This window comes from Prinia subflava, chromosome Z, assembly GCF_021018805.1.
Source record: "Prinia subflava isolate CZ2003 ecotype Zambia chromosome Z, Cam_Psub_1.2, whole genome shotgun sequence".
NCBI classification, from domain to species: domain Eukaryota; kingdom Metazoa; phylum Chordata; class Aves; order Passeriformes; family Cisticolidae; genus Prinia; species Prinia subflava.
The window spans coordinates 75,884,944-75,902,772 of NC_086283.1; the positions used below are offsets into that span (position 1 = coordinate 75,884,944).

The following is a 17,829-nucleotide window of genomic DNA, read 5'->3' on the forward strand; positions in this document are numbered from 1 at the left end:
TGCATTTTTTCAATCACCACCGCAAGAGCAGGCCCTGGATTTGGCAGAAAGATCACTCTTATACCAACAACTTCTTTTTACTTGTTTCTAAGAAACAGAAGCTTATAGATAGCTTCTATTGAAGCACTTAAAAGAATCTGAAGTAGGCAACACATCATCAGTGTACTCCTTTTTAAACCAGGTGCTCACCAGGTCCAGCTCTGAACAGAATTATCCTAGCCATTGCTCTTCCTAATTCCTAACACAACACTACAGGGACTGCCCTCTTCTTCCCTCTTCTGAAACTTCAGTACCACTTTGCCAAAAGTGATAAAAATTATTTAGCAGTGCAACAGCACAGGGAGTTACCCAAGACAAACAGCTGTGGATAGACAGGATCAGGACAGCATGACCAAAGAGAAAATAAACACAGATGAAAGAAATAGTCATGAGATATATAGCATTTGAGGAGGCAGATAAAAAGCACCCTCTTTCCCATGCCTTCAGCCAAAATTCACAATTCTTGAATTTCATTTTCTCTGCTTTGAAGAGGGTGCAAGCCACTGACAAAATAGCAGCACATATCTTACCTACAAATCTGTGAACACTCTGTTAATGGTACCTGAGGAGCTATGAGTGTATCTTGCAGTTCTCATTTTCAATTCCTGCTGGACAACATATTTCCTTTCTTACAGAGAGGCATTTGGTGTTATTTTTAGGATCAAGATTTGAACGTCTTAAAAAACTAAACCTGTAAGCCAATGCTTAACTTCTTTTAACTTACAAAGTTCATGCGTTTTTACAGCCAGACTACCTTGCTTTGGCCCTTTAGTAGTGTTCATTAACTATACAGATTTGACTTTGGAGCAAAGCCTGTACTAATGTGCATGTGCACAAGCATGTGAATACCACTGGCAGAAGTTTCAACAAGCTGATCTGGTTCAAATTAAAATTACACAATATTTCTTCCTCCTTCTCGTGAAACTAACATTCGAGTAAAAAATAAAAGGTGTAGGTTAAGAACCCAAAAAACTTCAAGACTTGTCATAGTTTTCAGACCTCAGAAAAGTTCCAGGCATAATACTTAGAGGTACCGGACAGACAAATAATAAGCCTGACTGTTCCAATTCTGCTGCCTAAATAGAGGTGGCAATCAGCAGTATTTGAAGAATAAGAAAAGGCTGTTCTGCCCCGCAGACAAGTGGGGAGTTGGGCAGGATGTTAAGCAGTCACTGAAAATCACAAAACAGCAGCTGAACTGACTTGTAAATCCATTTTTCTATCCTTACACCTATCCTCAGCCACAAACCCCATCCCTTAGCTCCTCCTGGAGGGCAGTTATTCCATTTCCAGAATAGACAACATAACACCAAGTTGCACCAAAAACAGATACATCACACAACTGATGGTATACCTCACCACAAATGACAAGGTTTAAAGTCCCATAGTCACACTGCATCTTCACAAAGTTGTGCAAGTGCAAATGACTTCCTTTAAAGAAATATTCCAGTCCATTGCTCTAGGAGGGGGTCCCAGAGCACACAGCACCTCGGGGAGCAACACTTCCCCCAGAGCTCTGATGCTCTCAGCTGTTGCTTCTCAGGGAGCAGAGATGACACAGAGACCAGACCCCCCGGGTCTGGGGGTGAAGCTGAGCTGGTTTATTGAGGATGTGCCAGAGCCAGGACCCTGAGCAGGGGTCAGACAGTGGGTTTTATGAGGGGGTGGTGCAGAACAGACAACCCATGAGGGCACAACTAGGGAGGGGTCCAAGGCAGGGTTTACATCTTACAAGCTTATCAGGGGGGAGCAGGGGAGGGGAATGATACACAGGGACAAATAGGACATTGAGTAACCAAAGATTGATAGGGAAGGTTCTGGGGAGTGGGATAGGAATACAGGGGATTGACATTTGGGAAAGGGGGAGGTTAGGGAGAAGATAGGCACCTGGGGGCCAGAAGGAGAGTCTCTGAGGAGTGGCTAGCTAATAAGTGAAAGAGATTGACATATAACCAATTGAATAGTATTTAGGGTACAAGTCAAAATATAATATAAGCTGATACAAATAAAGACAGGCACCATAATAGGGAATGGGAGAGAATATGCTTAGGGAAGACATACAGCAAATCCTAAAGCATAACCAGAATGTAAAGCAAACCCCTTATGATTGCTAATTCACATATAAAACAGAAGACTAGCAAAGAACCTAAAGCAAAACCACACTGCAACAAAGAAATCTGCAATAGCTAAGAAAAAGGTGGAAAAGTAATTTTAAGAATCCCTTATCCAGTGCAAAGATATTAAAAAAACCCAAACAAAACCCAGATAGAGACCCTGCAGCACATGGCTACCTATGAAAAAGAAAAGCACCAGATGGTCTGTATATCTATTAGCATTGCACAGATAATTGAGCCCCACCATATATACAGTGTTACACTTCATGGAAAAGGGCCTAGATTGGGAGAAGGGGGAAGGAAAAAAATAGAGTTTAACAAGGTAAAAAGAAATATGGGAAGAAAACTCAGAAGGAAAAGCTCGTTTTCTGCAGATAACTGTTGAATTCTGGTTAAGATTGAAGATTACTGCTTGTAAGCTAAAATTTCATCTGGTAGCCTCATGTCAGCATGACAGTCATTTGAACTCAAAGTCTCATGGCATAGCTGTAAAATACCTTCAACACCTGGAAACACAAACATCAAGAATGGTTACTCTAAAGCAGGTTACTGCAGCTGTATCTACATATCAGAATAACAATACACAGAGAGGGACAACAGGAGCTATCATTGGTGTGCCATTCCCTTCAAAAGGGCACTTTACAAAGGACATTCCCTGCATCCACAATCACTATACAGAGAGACTTTAAATTTCCTCAACCAAGTCCCACATGTTTGGTCCCACAAGATACCCAGGGTCAGATCTCACCAGTGACAGCACAGGAAAATATAATGCAAGTGTAGGCTGCCAATGAACAATCCAGGCTGGTATTCCAAAGGCTCATCTCTTCCTGACAAGTGAAAGCAAAGTAGCATTCCTTTCACCTATTTAGTATGTATCACTCACACATTAATAATACTGTGCAGTATTATCACAGAATTTGGGGTTGGCAGGGACCTTAAAGATCATCTAGTTCCACCCAACCCTGCCATGAGCAGGGACATCCCCCACGAGACCAGGTCCCCATGCAACCTGGCTTTGAACACTGCCAGGGCTGTGGCATCCACAGGCTGATTTGTTCCAGTGTCTCATAATATACCAAATAGTATGTATAATATTATTAGTAATAATGTCACCACAGTCCCACTTGGAAAAAGTGCATGTTCAGAGGCCACAGTATTCTTTAGGACTGATGCCAGTTGTCGAAGAGCTTTCCATTGCATCCTATTGGAGGGCTATTAATGTATGTAAACAAACACCAAAGTAAACACACGCTCTTATACTCCAGGAACGCAGCCTGACCGGTGCCTCACTGAACTCAGCTAGTCTTTCCTTCTACAAAATGTCCTTAAGAAACTCTTCCTCTCACCTGGATCTCTTCTGCTCTCCTCACAGCAGGAGATCCACAATATTCCCTTGCATGCACCTCATGAGGTCTCTAGTCTAGAAGGAGGTCTCTAGTAAAGAGCAACCTCAAACCACACAGCAATCACATCTCACAAATACTTTTGAGGCTGTATAAAAGCCAAGATCTCAGTGCTGAAAGTGGATTTCACACAGCCCAGTGGGTCAGCCTACCTGTTCACTGACACCATGAGAGAAAGGTCACACTCCTCTGGTTGCACACATATTCCTGCTACTTGCCTCAAGAGATGCCTCCCACTGGCTACAGTTCTTCATACACTGCTCCAGTGCAGGTTGCCCATGAGTTCACCAGTCCTACCACCAAACCTGCTCCAGCATGGGCTCCTCTCTCCACACACCTGCAGGTCCTGCCAGGATCCTGCTCCAGCGCAGGCTTCCCATGGGTTCACAGCCATATTCAGACATCCACCTGCTCCAGCATGGGGTCCTGCACTGGTTGCAGGTGGATATAAGCTCCACTGTCAACATTTATGGATTGCAGGAGGACAGCTGCCTCACCATGGTCTTCGTCATAGGCTAGAGAGGAATCTCTGCTCCAGCACACGGAAGACCTACCATTTTTACTGACCCTGCTGTCTGCAGGGCTGCTTCTGTCCAGCTCCAGGTCATCCCACAGTCCCAAGCCCCCACTCTTCCTCCTTGAAGTTACCCCAGCAGTGCTACCACCATCACTGGGAGGCCCAGACTTGGCCAGCAGTGGGTCTGTCTTGAAGCCAGCTGACATGGCCTCTGTTGGATGAAGGGGAAACTTTTGCCACCTTCTTGCAGAGGCCACCTCTGTAGCATCCCAGCTCACAAAACCCAGCCAGGCAAATCCAGTAAAACCCACTAAGCTGAAATAGAGAGGCTGTCACATGAAGAGCAGCAGGGAAAACACCTAAACTCCCACACTGTAGTCACATTGGTTTGCCTTTCCACCCTCTCCTTGGAAAGCAGAAAGCATGCAGATGGATAAACAAATTTAAGCACCTCTTTTTGGTAAGCATAGGTAATAATTGTTCACTGAGTTTATAAACACTCTCTATCTACTGAAAAATAAAAACAAACATCAACTTAAAACCAAGTTTCCATTTATTTAAGCATACAAATCAATTAGAGTAGTGCTTAAATTTGTGCTTCTAGTCTCAGAAACATGTAGAGCCATATGTTATACAAAACAACAAGTAAAAGTCCTTAAAGTACCTTATAGGTGTGCACCACGATTAATGTTTACTCAGGCAAGTTAAGCAGACATAAACCAGGTTTAAATCAATTTTAGGAACTGGTATTTGGTTACAACCACTTAAAAAGTTAACAAGTATGAGCTAAGTCATAGTAACTGAAGTTGTTACTGTGTTGTCACTAACAACTAATACCTAGTTGCTAATATACAACAATGAACTTAAGATGCATGTAACTACATGCATTTGATTTACATGTCTGGAGCTTGGAGTCAGTTGATGTATGCCAGCCCACTTGTCTGAGTTTTGGCAAGTCCAGGCACCCTTCAAGCACAGAGTGACCTTAATTCTTGCACTCATTTGAACTAAAACAGTTTAATCTCAGGCCCATGTGACTGATTTCCAAAATGAGATAATTTCCAGAATCAAGACTCCTTTGCTTAGATGAGTGTCCAAATTTACTTGAAAACAATATGAACATTGGACTACTCGTCTGCTCCAGATTATGTAAGAATTTCTCCACTGTGATTAAACAGTCAACAAAATAGGACTTCTTTGATTCCTACTACTTACCAGCTACAGTAAGTACTTTTAGTCACAATGACCGAAAGGGCAGCAAAAAATGTTTCCTCTTTTTATCTGTAGTGCTGTGTACAACTCACTTTGATCATCCTTGGACTCATGTGGATGTCTCACAGAGCCACAGGTGAGAGAGTGAGTTTTTTAAACAACCTGAGAAACACAGCTGAAAAGTCATAAATTCTAGCAGGACTCAGGGGCTGGTGTAGTATCTGTAGTTATACTTCATAGGCATTTGTATTCATTTAAACAGGCAGTGTCCAATCACCATTCAAAAAGTAAAGGGTAATGCTGTTCTCTAAAAGCAAAAGTTTACTTTTGGAGTTTTTGGAGAAAAATAAATGAAGAGCAGAACCACTAATCATTACTTCAGGATTCTGATCACCTCTCCCTCAGTTCATTTTTGTAACAACACTGGTACAAAACAAAAGACTGCAGATCAGTAATAGAAACCAAGCCAAGCATTTCATAGCCATTTGACCTACCACATCTTCTGGTACATTTCTGAAGAACCAGAGAGTTATTACATACTTTTGCTACCATAATCTCCTAATCACCATGTGACTCCCATTTCTAATAGAAAGAGGGCTTGAAGCAGCAGCGGTATGACTATGTCCAGAATCCAACAGAGGAGAAAGATTCCCTCCTTTCTGCACTCATATTTTGAAGACACTTTCCTCTTTATACAGTAAATACATGTGTGGGTCAAGAGAAATAGTCCATTGAAATTCCAAGAGGAGAACCAAACCTGTGGCAGGGTGTCACACTGCATTTAAAAGGAGTTTGCAAGGGAAAAGATAGAAGCAGTAAAGAATTGAACTTCAGAATGGGGATTACAAATTGAAGTTTAGAGTGTGATATGCTCTAGTTCAGCAGTTGCTTCTTAGAGAGTTTGCTAATACAGCAACAATGGATACTTCTGGATGTAAGGTATAATAAAAATGTAACATGTTTTAGATACTTCTTCCCAATCTTGCTATTTTAGAGGGAAAAAAATATCCTTCTCTGATATGTAAACTTTATTACTTACCGAAGGATCTATTTGATCATTTGTTACTCCCCTCAAAACAATCTTCAATGGATGCTTCATGAAGGGTGCCAAGCAGAGCAGACTCTCCAAATAGTAGCCAATACCACGACTGGGGCTGCAGTCGTGTTCCAGTGAGCCTCCATACAGAAGACCAGGCTGATAATACAAGGTAGTACCTGGGGAAGAGGCCAGGGGAGCAAACCAAATGAGAGCACTGTAAAACAGTGGCCACTGAAACAGCATAAAAAATACTTGCAACAGTGTACGTGGACAAATTGGAGGCAGAAGACTATATGGAAGATTACAGCACTTCCAGCACACTATTTACATGCCTACAGCTAATAAATGGGTCAACACATGAGTGTCTGTCTGTCCTGCACATTATTTTCCTCCTTTCCCTTCCACCTAAAATAAAGGATCTCTTAGCAATCTTTAAAATGCTGATAACAAGCAATTATTATGCTCCACAGATGCTAAACCTTCATCGGTCCATCAAGTCATTGGAGTCTTGGCATATCTAATGGTAACTCATTTGCTTTACTTACCAACTAAAAATCATTACAATCCTTAAAAAAAAAGAAAAAAACTCAGACCAGGTAAGGTTTTCACATGGGATGCTTTCCACTCTAACCAAACCATTTTCTAAGCATGAATAAGCAAGCAGTCTGGCTAAGAAGTTTGCCTCTGTAGAGGGTAAATCTTTTTCTTCTACAAAAATCAATTCTGGTACTGAGGAAGATTTGCACACCCTAAAAACCTGCATACCTAACAAAATACTAATTTTAGTTCTTGGGCAATACAGCTTCCTTGACTCTCTGCATTATGGTGGAGCACTGACCTTCTTGCATGTAATCAATTACTACAAAACTTGTCAACTTTGTTATTTCTGATCTACTCCATCAATCTTATCTGAACACCTATCTCTATCAAGACAAGACTTCTATTCTACTGCAGAAACTCACAAATTCTGGAGACCAGAGCAGATGAAGCAGAACGAAACAGATCTCACCTGTTTGGTTTATTTCAATCCGTGAGCCATTGGTCACTTTGTCAATGAGGCGAATAAAACTTGCTTCAAAATCTAAGGAGAAGAGCACAGACAGAATTATAAAGTTTCTTAGAAGTTCAACACCTTACTTGTACTTTTACCATTTTCTGCCTTCCATGACAGTAAGGCTACTCTCACACTTCAGTTTGTGGTATAACACGTGAAAAGGCAATTCTCTGTAAAAATAGAGATGGTAATGTGAGCCTCCATGCTTACAGGCATCTCAAATCAATTGAGATGCCCTCAGATGTGGCAGCTAGACTAGACACACTCATCTCCCTGGCACACAGCACATAATACAAGTGGATGTTTCTGACCACAGTGGCTTGAGGGATTGCTCTTGTCCAGGGTAAAACCTTTGACAATTTACATTTTACTCAGTACAAAGCAAAACATACAAATCAGAGGAAAAAAGGACTCCATATATTGAAGCATGACAAGCTAATAATAGCTTCACATTATTCTCTGTAAAAGTGTTAGCTTAAAAGAAGGGGACATTTAGACGTGAAGTGCTGCTGCTGCATAGCTGCTCCACAAACAGAATTAGTTATCTGCAGACTCTAAAATTTTCCATTTCTAAACCAGTTTTGGACATACTCAGGGCTAGAAAACCACAAGTCTTCCCACTGCCTCTTTTCTTGCTTACTGTGTTCACTACACTATTACAATTCATGTGGCAGTAATTCCTCAGTTTCTCTTGATTGTGTGGACTCTCACTCAGAGACAATGAAAAAGACAAGCAAATTTAACCCAAAACAAAACCAAAAATATCAACCAACCAACACCAAAAAGGAAATAACACACACACACAGAAAACAGCTGAAAAAAGCCATCCCAGGAAGAATATACTAGTATTCTAGTATCCCAACATGGTACATACTCAGTATTAAAGAATATAGGTGAATACATGCAGAATTCAAAACCCATCAGGTTTTAAGTGCTAGCAGCATCTGCGTAATTGCTTGTAGGTTGAAGAACTCCCTTAGCAATAATCCTGTGTTACTTCTTACACAGTAATCAGATTTTTCTTTCTGTGTCTGACTCTAGGATGTAATAGATATTTAAACCACAGAACTACCTGCAGAATTTAGTTTGTTAATATTTGCATAACATGACTGATGCATCAGTCACACAACACTGGTTCTGCTCTCTGTTATGACTATTTCTAAACTATGGCACCTGGTATGTTTATGAAGTTTATGTAACTTTATAAGCACTGGGGCATCTTGCAGTTGAAGAATACATCCTTGTGAGCACAGGTTTCATTCTTGGAGAACACCATCAGCAAAGTTTACAAAAGTTCCAGTCATGAAAAGCAAAAAGAACTGCATGTTGAATTATCAACACAAATCAGGATTTATTGTTACTATTTTTCTATTACAGTCAAAGTTCACACTTGAACCCATACTTTAAAAAGGCGATTCAAACACTGTTTAAAAAAACGTGGCAATATCTACAAACTTCACCACCACCAAGTGCTCCGTGGTGATAACAAATACTTTGGATCATAGTAAATGTTATGTCAAGCACACAAGAATGCTTCGGCAGTTTCTGAGTAGAATTTGTAGCTACACACTGAAGGCTCCTCAGGAGACAGAGAAGCATCTATCCCAGCTCCTAACTGCATAACAGGGGTTCTTGCCCAAAAAACAACTGAACACCACAATAATATTTCTTCCTCAAACATCCAATTGTTTTCTTACTTACTGTTTCTATCCTATTGTTTTCTTACTTCAGTTTATGATGGAATTCATCCTGGGATGCCAAAGGCTTTGTACAAGAATGAGTATGGTACTGCCTAAGAAAGGTTTCCCTAAACAAATCTGCAGAAATGAGACTAAATGATTTCACCTCTTTCACCTTTACTGTTTCGGCAAACTCTGACAAAAATCAAAGCATAAAACGTGACCTATTAAAACTGCATGAACGTGAGCTCCCACAAACACAAGGGAGCACACAAGGCTTGGGCACGGGCTCGCGGGCAGAAAGGACGGCCCAAGAGACAGGGAATGAATTCTGCTATCGCTACCGCGAAGCCACCGGCACGGGGACGAGAGCCAGCTCCCGGGCTGTAGCGAGAGAGGCTCCCGCACCCGCGGCGAGCCGCTGGGAGCCCCGCCGGCCGCTCCCGCACCGCGTCCCGCCAGGCGCGGAGCGAGCGGCGCTGCCCGTGGGGCGGCAGGGGCGCACGGCAGCGCCAGCCCGGCCGCCGCACCGGCCCTTGACGGCCCACTCTGGGGAAAACCCATGACCCGCGGAAAGCAGGGCTCCCGAGCCGAGCCGAACCAGCGGGACGGGGATGGCACTGCCCCGATCCCCGCGCCCCGCCGGGCAGCGAGGGAGGCTGACAGCAGGAACCGGAGGCTGTGTGACAGTCCCCTGCTCTGGCCTGCTTCACCGCTCTGCCCGCTCCCGCGCCTCCTCCTCCTCCTCCCAGAGCCCCGCGACCCACGTGTGACAGCTACAGCCGAGAGGAATGTGCGGAGCGCTCAGCGCAGAGCACACCCACGGGGAGACGCCGGCACGCAGCGGGGACTCCCCTCCTCGCCCAGCTGGAGCCCGGCCGCCCCTGCCCGGCAGCAGGTCCCGGGCACAGCCGGGACCGGAGCTCCGCCGCCCCCCGAGCTCCTTCCCCCGCGGCCGCCGGTGCCGCCGCTCACCGCGGAGGCCGGGGTCCTCCTCCTTGGAGCGGATCTTGCGGATCTTCAGCGGGCGCCCGCTGAGCGTGGCCAGCACCAGGCGCTGCCGCAGGAAGTTGCAGCCCGTGTAGCTCAGGCACTGCGCCTCGCCCGCCGCGCCGCCCGCCATCCCGCTGCCCACGTGGTTGGGAACAGGAAGCGCTGGGACAGCGGCGGGGCAAAGGGCAGGGGGCGGGCGGGCGCTGGGAGGGGCCGCCCCCGCGCCTCGCATCCGCCAGCAGCGCCCGGCGGCGGGCCCGGGCGAGGAGGGTCGGGGTGTTTGTCGCGGCACGGGTGGCAGCCTCTGCCTTTCCCTCCCAACCTGCGTGTTTTCAGTTAAAACTTAAGGAGTGGGGAAGTGTCGGGAGCTGTCTCTGACCGGAGCCCGCTTCTCCTCTGGGTGATGCGGGCTCTCCTTCGACGGGCGGGTAAGGACGGTCCGGAGGGGAACGTGGTGCCTGCACAAGGATACTGCCCCTACATCGAAATGAGCCGGTTTCTGGGCACATGTTCCTTGTGCAGTACTGTTCAGTAATTTATCCCAGGCTACCTTAAGGAAAACTGGGCGGAGGAATGGGTCCTGCTCGCGGTCCTTGGGACAGCCTGTTTGCTTAGTGACAGAGTCCTGCTGTCCTTAAGGAGGAGACTGACTAAAGCTTTCAGTCTCTTATTTTAAGAGGAACGTCGATTACAGTGGAGGTGTGACACTGTCAATTGTTAGGCTACCTTTACCTGCCCATACATTTGTGTGCCCATTCTTACAATGGAATAGTCTAGTTGAAAGGGATGTGCAAAAATCATTTAGCCCAACTGCTTTGTGGAATTGCATTTTATGGAAATGGTTTGCTCTTGTTCACCCCTGGAAAATGTATGGTTTATCCCAAGTCTGTACCATCCCTGCAGTATCGTGTATCTGTAACTATTGGCTGGAGAATGTTACCGCGCCCCTTTGAACCTCGGTGTTAAGAATGCTAACGCAAGGGGTCTCGCTCTCTTTGCCCTTCTTCCCTGGAGGCCTCCGGACACTCCCCTTCCTCTTCCCCCCTCTCCCCTTCCCTTCCCCCTCTCCCTCAGTGAATAAACCCTCATCTCATCAGCACCCCACCGGCGTCTGAGTCTCTTTGCCTGCCAGCACGGGAACACCCACGACCCTAGGACCCGGGGGTCTCCTGGGGGACCCTCCCCGGGAGCCCCCCAGAATTTAAACAACAATACTGCTTCACTTCAGGGCTGTCCCAAAGGTAAAGCAGGTTGTTAAGGGCTCTGTCTGAATGCCCCTTCCACACTGACAGGCTCAGGGCATCATCACGCTTGACCACACTCTGTATAAAGAAATGCTTTCTAATAGTGAATCTGAACCTCCCCTGGCTCAGCTTTGAACCATTCCCACACTTCCTATCACTGGATCCCAGGGAGAAGAGGATTAGCACCTCCCTCTCCACTTCTCCTCAGGAAGCTGTAGACAGCAAGAAGGTTGCCCCTCAGCCTCCTTTTCTCCAGACTAGACAAGTTCAAAGCCCTTAGCAGCTCCTCAGAGGCAATAGTATCCAGTCCTTCCGCCAGCTGTCTTGGCCTTCTCCAGACACCTTCTAGGACCTTCCCATCATTCTGAAATGGTGGAGCCCAGTCTTGCACCCAGCAATTGAGTGGAGGCCCTGCTCTAAAGCTGGACATGGAGGGACGGTCACCTCTTTGGACAGCTGGGGATGTCAAGTTTGCTGCGCCCAGGATGGGGTTTGCTGCCCTCCTGCCTGCCAGGGCACACTGCTGCCTGCCACAGAGCCTGCTGCCAACCAGCACTCCCAGAGCCCTCTCCCAGAGCTGCCCCTCTCCCAATTCAGACTTTGTGTGTCTGGCTTTTCTCTATCCCAGGTGCAGAATCTGGCGTTTTGACTTGTCATTTTCATGTCACTGGTGATTGCCTAGTGCTCCACTGTATCTAGATCCCTCTCTCTGCAAGGGCTCTTGTCCTTCAAGAGAGTCAACAGCACCTTCCAGTGTTGTACAGCAAAAGTCAGACAATTTTCCATACAAATGATAACCGTTTTAAATTTTACTAGATTGCTTTTCAGAGACTAAAACTTTTTTTAAAACCTATGATAGGCACACTTTACAGAAATTGAAGGAACTAAACCACCTATTATTAGCTGCTTGCTGACTTTTGTGATCAACATGCATAAAGATTTTTGTTGTGTTGATATACTGGTCTGCAAGCTTTATATCACAGAAAAGCAGAATGATTTTGTTTGGAAGGGATCTTTAAAGATCATCTAATCAACCCTTATGCTATGGGCAGGAACACCTTCTAGGGACCAAGTTGCTAAAAGCCCCATCCAACCTGGCCTTCAACACTTACAGGTCCCCACTGGACATCCACAAGTTCTGTAGGCAACTTTTGCCAGTGTCTCACCACCTTCACTGCAGAAAAATTCTTCCTTATGTCCAGTGTAAATCTACCATCTTTCGGTTTAAAACTCTTGCCCTTTCTCCTGTCACTACCTCTTGGTAAAAATTCTCCCTCTGTCTCTCTGATAAGCCCCCTTAAATACTGAAAGACTGCAATGCACCAAGGCCCTCTCTTCTTCAGGCTGACCAATCTCGGCTCTTTCAGCTTTTCCTCAAGAAGAAATTATTCCAGCCCACAGATCATTTTTGTGACCCACATTTAGACTGGCTGAATCAGGTCCATGGTGCAGAATCACAGAGTCAAAATCACAGAATTGATTAGGTTGGAAAAGACTTTTGAGATGATCAAGTCCAACCTATGACCAAACATCATCTTGTCTACTCGACCATGGCACTGAGTGCCACATCCAGTCTTTTCTTAAACATCTACAGGGACAGTGACTCCACCACCTCCCTGAGCAGCACATTCCAATGCCTAGTCAGCCTTTCTGTGAAGAAATTCCTCCTAATGTCCAACCTGGCACAGCTAAAGACTGTCCTCTTGTCTTTCCTGAACTGAGGACTCCACAGCTGGATGCAGAAATCTAAGTGGAGTCCCACAAGCCTGTAGTAGAAAAGGGAAATCATGCCCCTTGACCAGCTGGACACTGTTCTTTATGCTCAAGTCCAGTTTTTCCATATCAGTATCCCAAATTTCTGTTATGCACTGAGCACAACTAAGAGAAAACTGAGTGTAAGGAAGGTAAAAAATATACATATCTTCTCAGAGCTAATAAATCTATGTCCAAACTTCACAAAAATTCTTTAAACTTTCTTGATACATCATTGGTCTGTTTTCCTGCTTACAAACAATTAAATTCAGTCAAGTCTCTGCATAATTCTTTTGGATTTCAGAGTTTGGAAAGTATTTTGGAATTCCAGAGCAAACAGTGCTAAACTTCATGATCAATGGAGAAGTCTAGCACCTACTGTTTCCTATTTTCAGGGAATAATTTTGTCTTCTTTAGTTTCCTTCATTCACAAGCCTTTTAGACATAACTGCAGGGTAGTAGTTAAATAACAGTTTGCTATGATGTTGTGCATATGGGATGTGATAGAGGATGAACACTTCCACTGAAATTAAGGTTGTCTTCTGTAAAGACAGCTGGGTAAAAGGCTTTCAGGCACTGCTGCTGGAATTATGTTTTTCACTGCACTGTCTGAACTTTGTATCTTAGATTTGTGTTGAAAATATCTAGTCAACTAGATCTACTTTGAATGAACTCTCTGCTGTGGTTCATTTCTCTTCCTTTGTGTAGTCCCTGCTCTCCCACACACATATTTTTAGTTCTGTCCATCCTGTCCTTCTTCTGTGACTTCCAATTATTTGCTGTCATCTCTTAACAATTTGCAAGTATCTGCTTTATGTCAAAGCATGGGAAAACAAAACTGGGAAAACAAAACTGTGAAAATAGTCTTCCCCAAAAATTATTCCATTGGTAGCCAGAATTTTTTCATGTAACTGAAATAAGATACTTCTGTAAAAAATCCCTGGCAGACTGACTGAAAAACAGTACTCTGCTGGTATAATGTAAGTATCCCTGTAATGAAAGCTCCATCTGTCATAAAAATACCCAGTGACATAAAAGAGGGATTTTGTTTTCCTGGGAATGCTGGTAGCTTGTTGTGCTAGAAGTTCAAGGATTTCTGGAGTCCAGAAAATTATTTTTACCGACTGCCTATAGGTGGCATAGAGAGACTGAGTGGCACCTCAGAGATATATGCACATCATGATCATGATATATGCAGCTCTTACAATTTAACCTCAAAATGTAAAGCTATTACTGGTTTACCTTTAATACTCAGATAAATGGTAATTTTCATTTAATCAGTGGTTGAAGAACATGACAGTCTCCTGATAATTTAATCACTTGAGATAAATGATACAGAAAAGATCATTACAGAAATTTCCAAAAGAGATCTGCCTTTTGATAATGTGTGAGTATCCGAGTATGCGAAAAGATAACACTCTTTTCTGAATTTCTGTTACTTTACATATCTCCCAAGAGTTTTCACACAGTCTCAGAAACACAGCTAAGTAACTTCTCTTCTACTTGATTTATTTTCCTATTTATGTGTATCTTGAGGGATGTTTAAACAATCTGTGATGAGTGCTTTTTATACTACTAAAATTACAAACTCCAAATTCTGCTCAAAAGAGCCACTGGGACAACAGAAATGTTTTTCAAATAATTAAAATACCGTATTTGAATATTATCAACTTGTAACTGCAACAAAGTATTGCCATTGCTCGTAACAGGACATGAGCCTTGTACTGAATTTCCAAGGCATCAGAACAGAAGCTTGTCAGATTTGCACTGTCTGAATGTTCTTTGATCTGCTTGCAGGTTTGGTTTGCTTCCTTTAATTGTGAGAGCAGTTTTGACAGGTTTTCTATGGCTAATTTATTTTTCTTGTATTAATTGTTTCTCTTCTTGCATGCAGTCCTGGAGCTGGACACAACTGGATCCATTTAGCAAAAAAGACAAATAAACTGTCCAGTCTATATGGAAAGTACTACATATAGTAAACTCAGATGTAATGTAGAGCTATGGACTAGTGAAGAAAAAGCAAGGTATAAAATTGTGTTAGCAAGCATACAGAAGTAAGTCCCAGTGAACTCTAGAGGGAAGTCAACAGAAGTGTGGCATTCTTCCTGATGAGGGACTCCAGATGCTGATGACTCACTATAATCCCACCCCATCACCTGAGTGAGACCATGATCTTGGGGCCTAGGCAAGGAGGGGAGAGGGGTAAACACAGCACCAGGAGAATGGGGCAAACTAAGAAATGTGTGTGGAGCAATTAATTATTTATGTAATAAATAATAAAAATAATGGTAATTTAGCATAATCTTTCTGTAATAATTACATCTGAATTAATAATTCTTGAATGAGACTATGAAATAGTATTTCAGCTATGTTAATAGATTTTCCTCTTTATAAATAAAGTGTGAGTCTTCTTTTTCATAAATAAGGTTTTAAGTGTAACAAGCTTGGTGTACAGGCAATAAATTTCTGTCTGAAGAATACACATTTCCTAGGAAACTTAAGGGTTTTGGAAAAACCCATGCTATGTGTAAGTGTTAATTTGCTATACTCAGTCATATGGGAGGAATCATTCATTAAGATTTTTAATAAAGGTAGGAGTGACACCACAAAAATGATAGTGTTATATCCCTCTTTCCAATAAAACACTATTTAAATCTAAATAAAGGATCACAGTTCTACCTTTTTGGTTTGTAAAGAGTTATGTCTTTGCTACTTTAACTCTAAAGGAAACAGTTCAACAGCAACATTTCATTCTACATATTTTAACCTATATCTAATAAAAAATAAAAATCTGCTCGTCAAGTGTTCTTGATGGTATATATATTTTTAAGGGAGAATTTTCAGCTCTGTTGTGTATATATGTTAGCCTTTATTGGATAAGTATTTCATGCATTTTTTAAAAAAACATGATTAATGGAGTATCTTGTTTGACAAATACAGCATCACAGCCTTATCCAAGTTGGAATCCAGATCTGTAGCCCAATCTGTGGACCAAAGCAGGGTCAGACTGCGTTGCTCAGGGCTTTATCCAGTTGGGTCTTAAAAACCTCAGGAAGCTGAGTCTACTAATACTTAGATTCCACTGCCTGACTTACTGAATCCTGCAACTCCCTGTCTTCTCAGTAACGTTCTCGTGGGTGCTAGAAGGCTGCTCTTAGGTACTCCTGAACCTTCATCTCTCCAGTCTGAACAAGCATGGTTCCATCTGTCTGTGGCAGTGCCTCTTCTCCATCCCCTGATCATCTTGGTCACTTCCTGCTAAACCTGCCCCAACCGATGAACTGGAGGGCCCAGTACTGGCCACAGTACATGGATGTGGCCTAAGAAGTGCCTAATACAAAAGGATAACTGTTTCCCCTGATGTAGAGGCTACCTTCCTGTTAATATGGCTCAGGGTGTTACTGGCAACATGCTGGATGGTGCTTAGCTGGCTGTAGACCAGTTCTTCCCAGTCTTCTTCAGCACAGCTTTTGCCTTGCTGGTCAGCCCCCAGACTGCACTGTTGGAAGAAGTTAGTGTGTCCTGTGTGCAGGACTTTGTACCTGCCTTTGCTGAATTTTGTCAGGGTCCTGCTTGGCTCCTCTTGACCTGTTCTTGCAGAACTTCACCTCCTGGTGCTAAGCCCAAGCGCTCTGGCCACATGGTTTGGTGTTACTCACAAAATGGATGAGGGTGCCATCTCTCTTCTTCCAGGGTTATTCATAGACAGTAGACAAAACAAAGCGCCAGGACAGGCCCTGGAAAAACATGCTCGGTAACAGCTTTTGGTCGGGTACAAAGCACTAAGCACTACACTTGGATTCCAGCCAGATTTTCACCCATCTGTCTGTCCACGCCCCCCCCAAATGAGGTACAAAAATTATGTGTCGAACTATGTTCGACAGTATACTTTGACACAGTATACCTGCCAGTCAGTATACTATGACTTCTTCCTCCTGTAAGTAAACACTTAATTTTGATACCAACTATAACACTTGGGAAGTAGTTACCCAACAGTACTAAACAAACTCTGTATCAAACTCAGAAGAAAGGATTTACATTTACAAGGAGCCTACCTGAGAGAAAACTCTTTTGATGGTTTAAGGCTTAAAAAGCCTCCTCAAAACGTTTCTTATGTTTGAAAAAATGCTGAGTAATATGAAAGATTATTTATTGGTATGAACATTTGGTTTTGTTTGTAACAAGATTTTGATTACTATTCAGTCACTATGAGTGTTATTTCTGTACTCACTAAGCAAGAGTTAAGTTTTTAATTTATAACTGTAGGCTACATGTGTGGAAAAGATTAATCAGAATATAGTGCAAGTTGTGTTACAAAAACATTGACTACTCTGTTAAGATGTGAATAATTAAGGCTGAATGGAGATGATAAAATGTTATTTTCCAAACATCATAATGAGGGCTGCAAAAAAATCCACTTGCATGTCTTTAAATACAGAATAGCCGTGTACAAACAAATGAACCATTGACCAGTTTCTCCCATTATTTCCTTTTCCACTTCTGAGTATGTCACAACTAATCGCAAAACGACTAGAACGAGGTTTGGACTTCAAAAAAGATAGCAAATGAAAGAAGAACAATAATTTCTTTTATTAACTATTTTCTGTAATCTAAGTTTGCACTTCTGTTCTGCAAAGGCCATAGGTTAGTAAGAACATGTTTGTGTAGGAGAACTGCCTTTCCATCCTTTTCTACCCCTTCCTCATGAGTCTGTCATGAAGTTCAGAGAGGTTTCGAAATAGTCTTTAAGAGAGGGATTGTCTTAGCATTCCTGTCTGGA

The 17,829-nt window shown here is 43.2% G+C and overlaps 1 protein-coding gene across 2 annotated transcripts in view; it reads right to left on the reverse strand.

Moving 5' to 3' along the window:
- Positions 1 to 10,806, reverse strand: part of RCL1 (RNA terminal phosphate cyclase like 1) — a 34,463-nt gene extending 23,657 nt beyond the window's left edge. For both annotated transcript variants that reach the window (XR_010083409.1, XM_063421863.1), the window contains exons 1-3: positions 10,036 to 10,806; positions 7,337 to 7,408; positions 6,328 to 6,503 (exon numbers count right to left, since the gene is read on the reverse strand). Coding sequence is in view for 1 of the 2 variants with exons in the window: in XM_063421863.1 (XP_063277933.1) it covers positions 6,328 to 6,503; positions 7,337 to 7,408; positions 10,036 to 10,285 (498 nt within the window). In the remaining variant the exon portion in view is untranslated. The remainder of the gene's footprint in view (positions 1 to 6,327; positions 6,504 to 7,336; positions 7,409 to 10,035) is intronic.
- Positions 10,807 to 17,829: the final 7,023 nt, after the last annotated feature.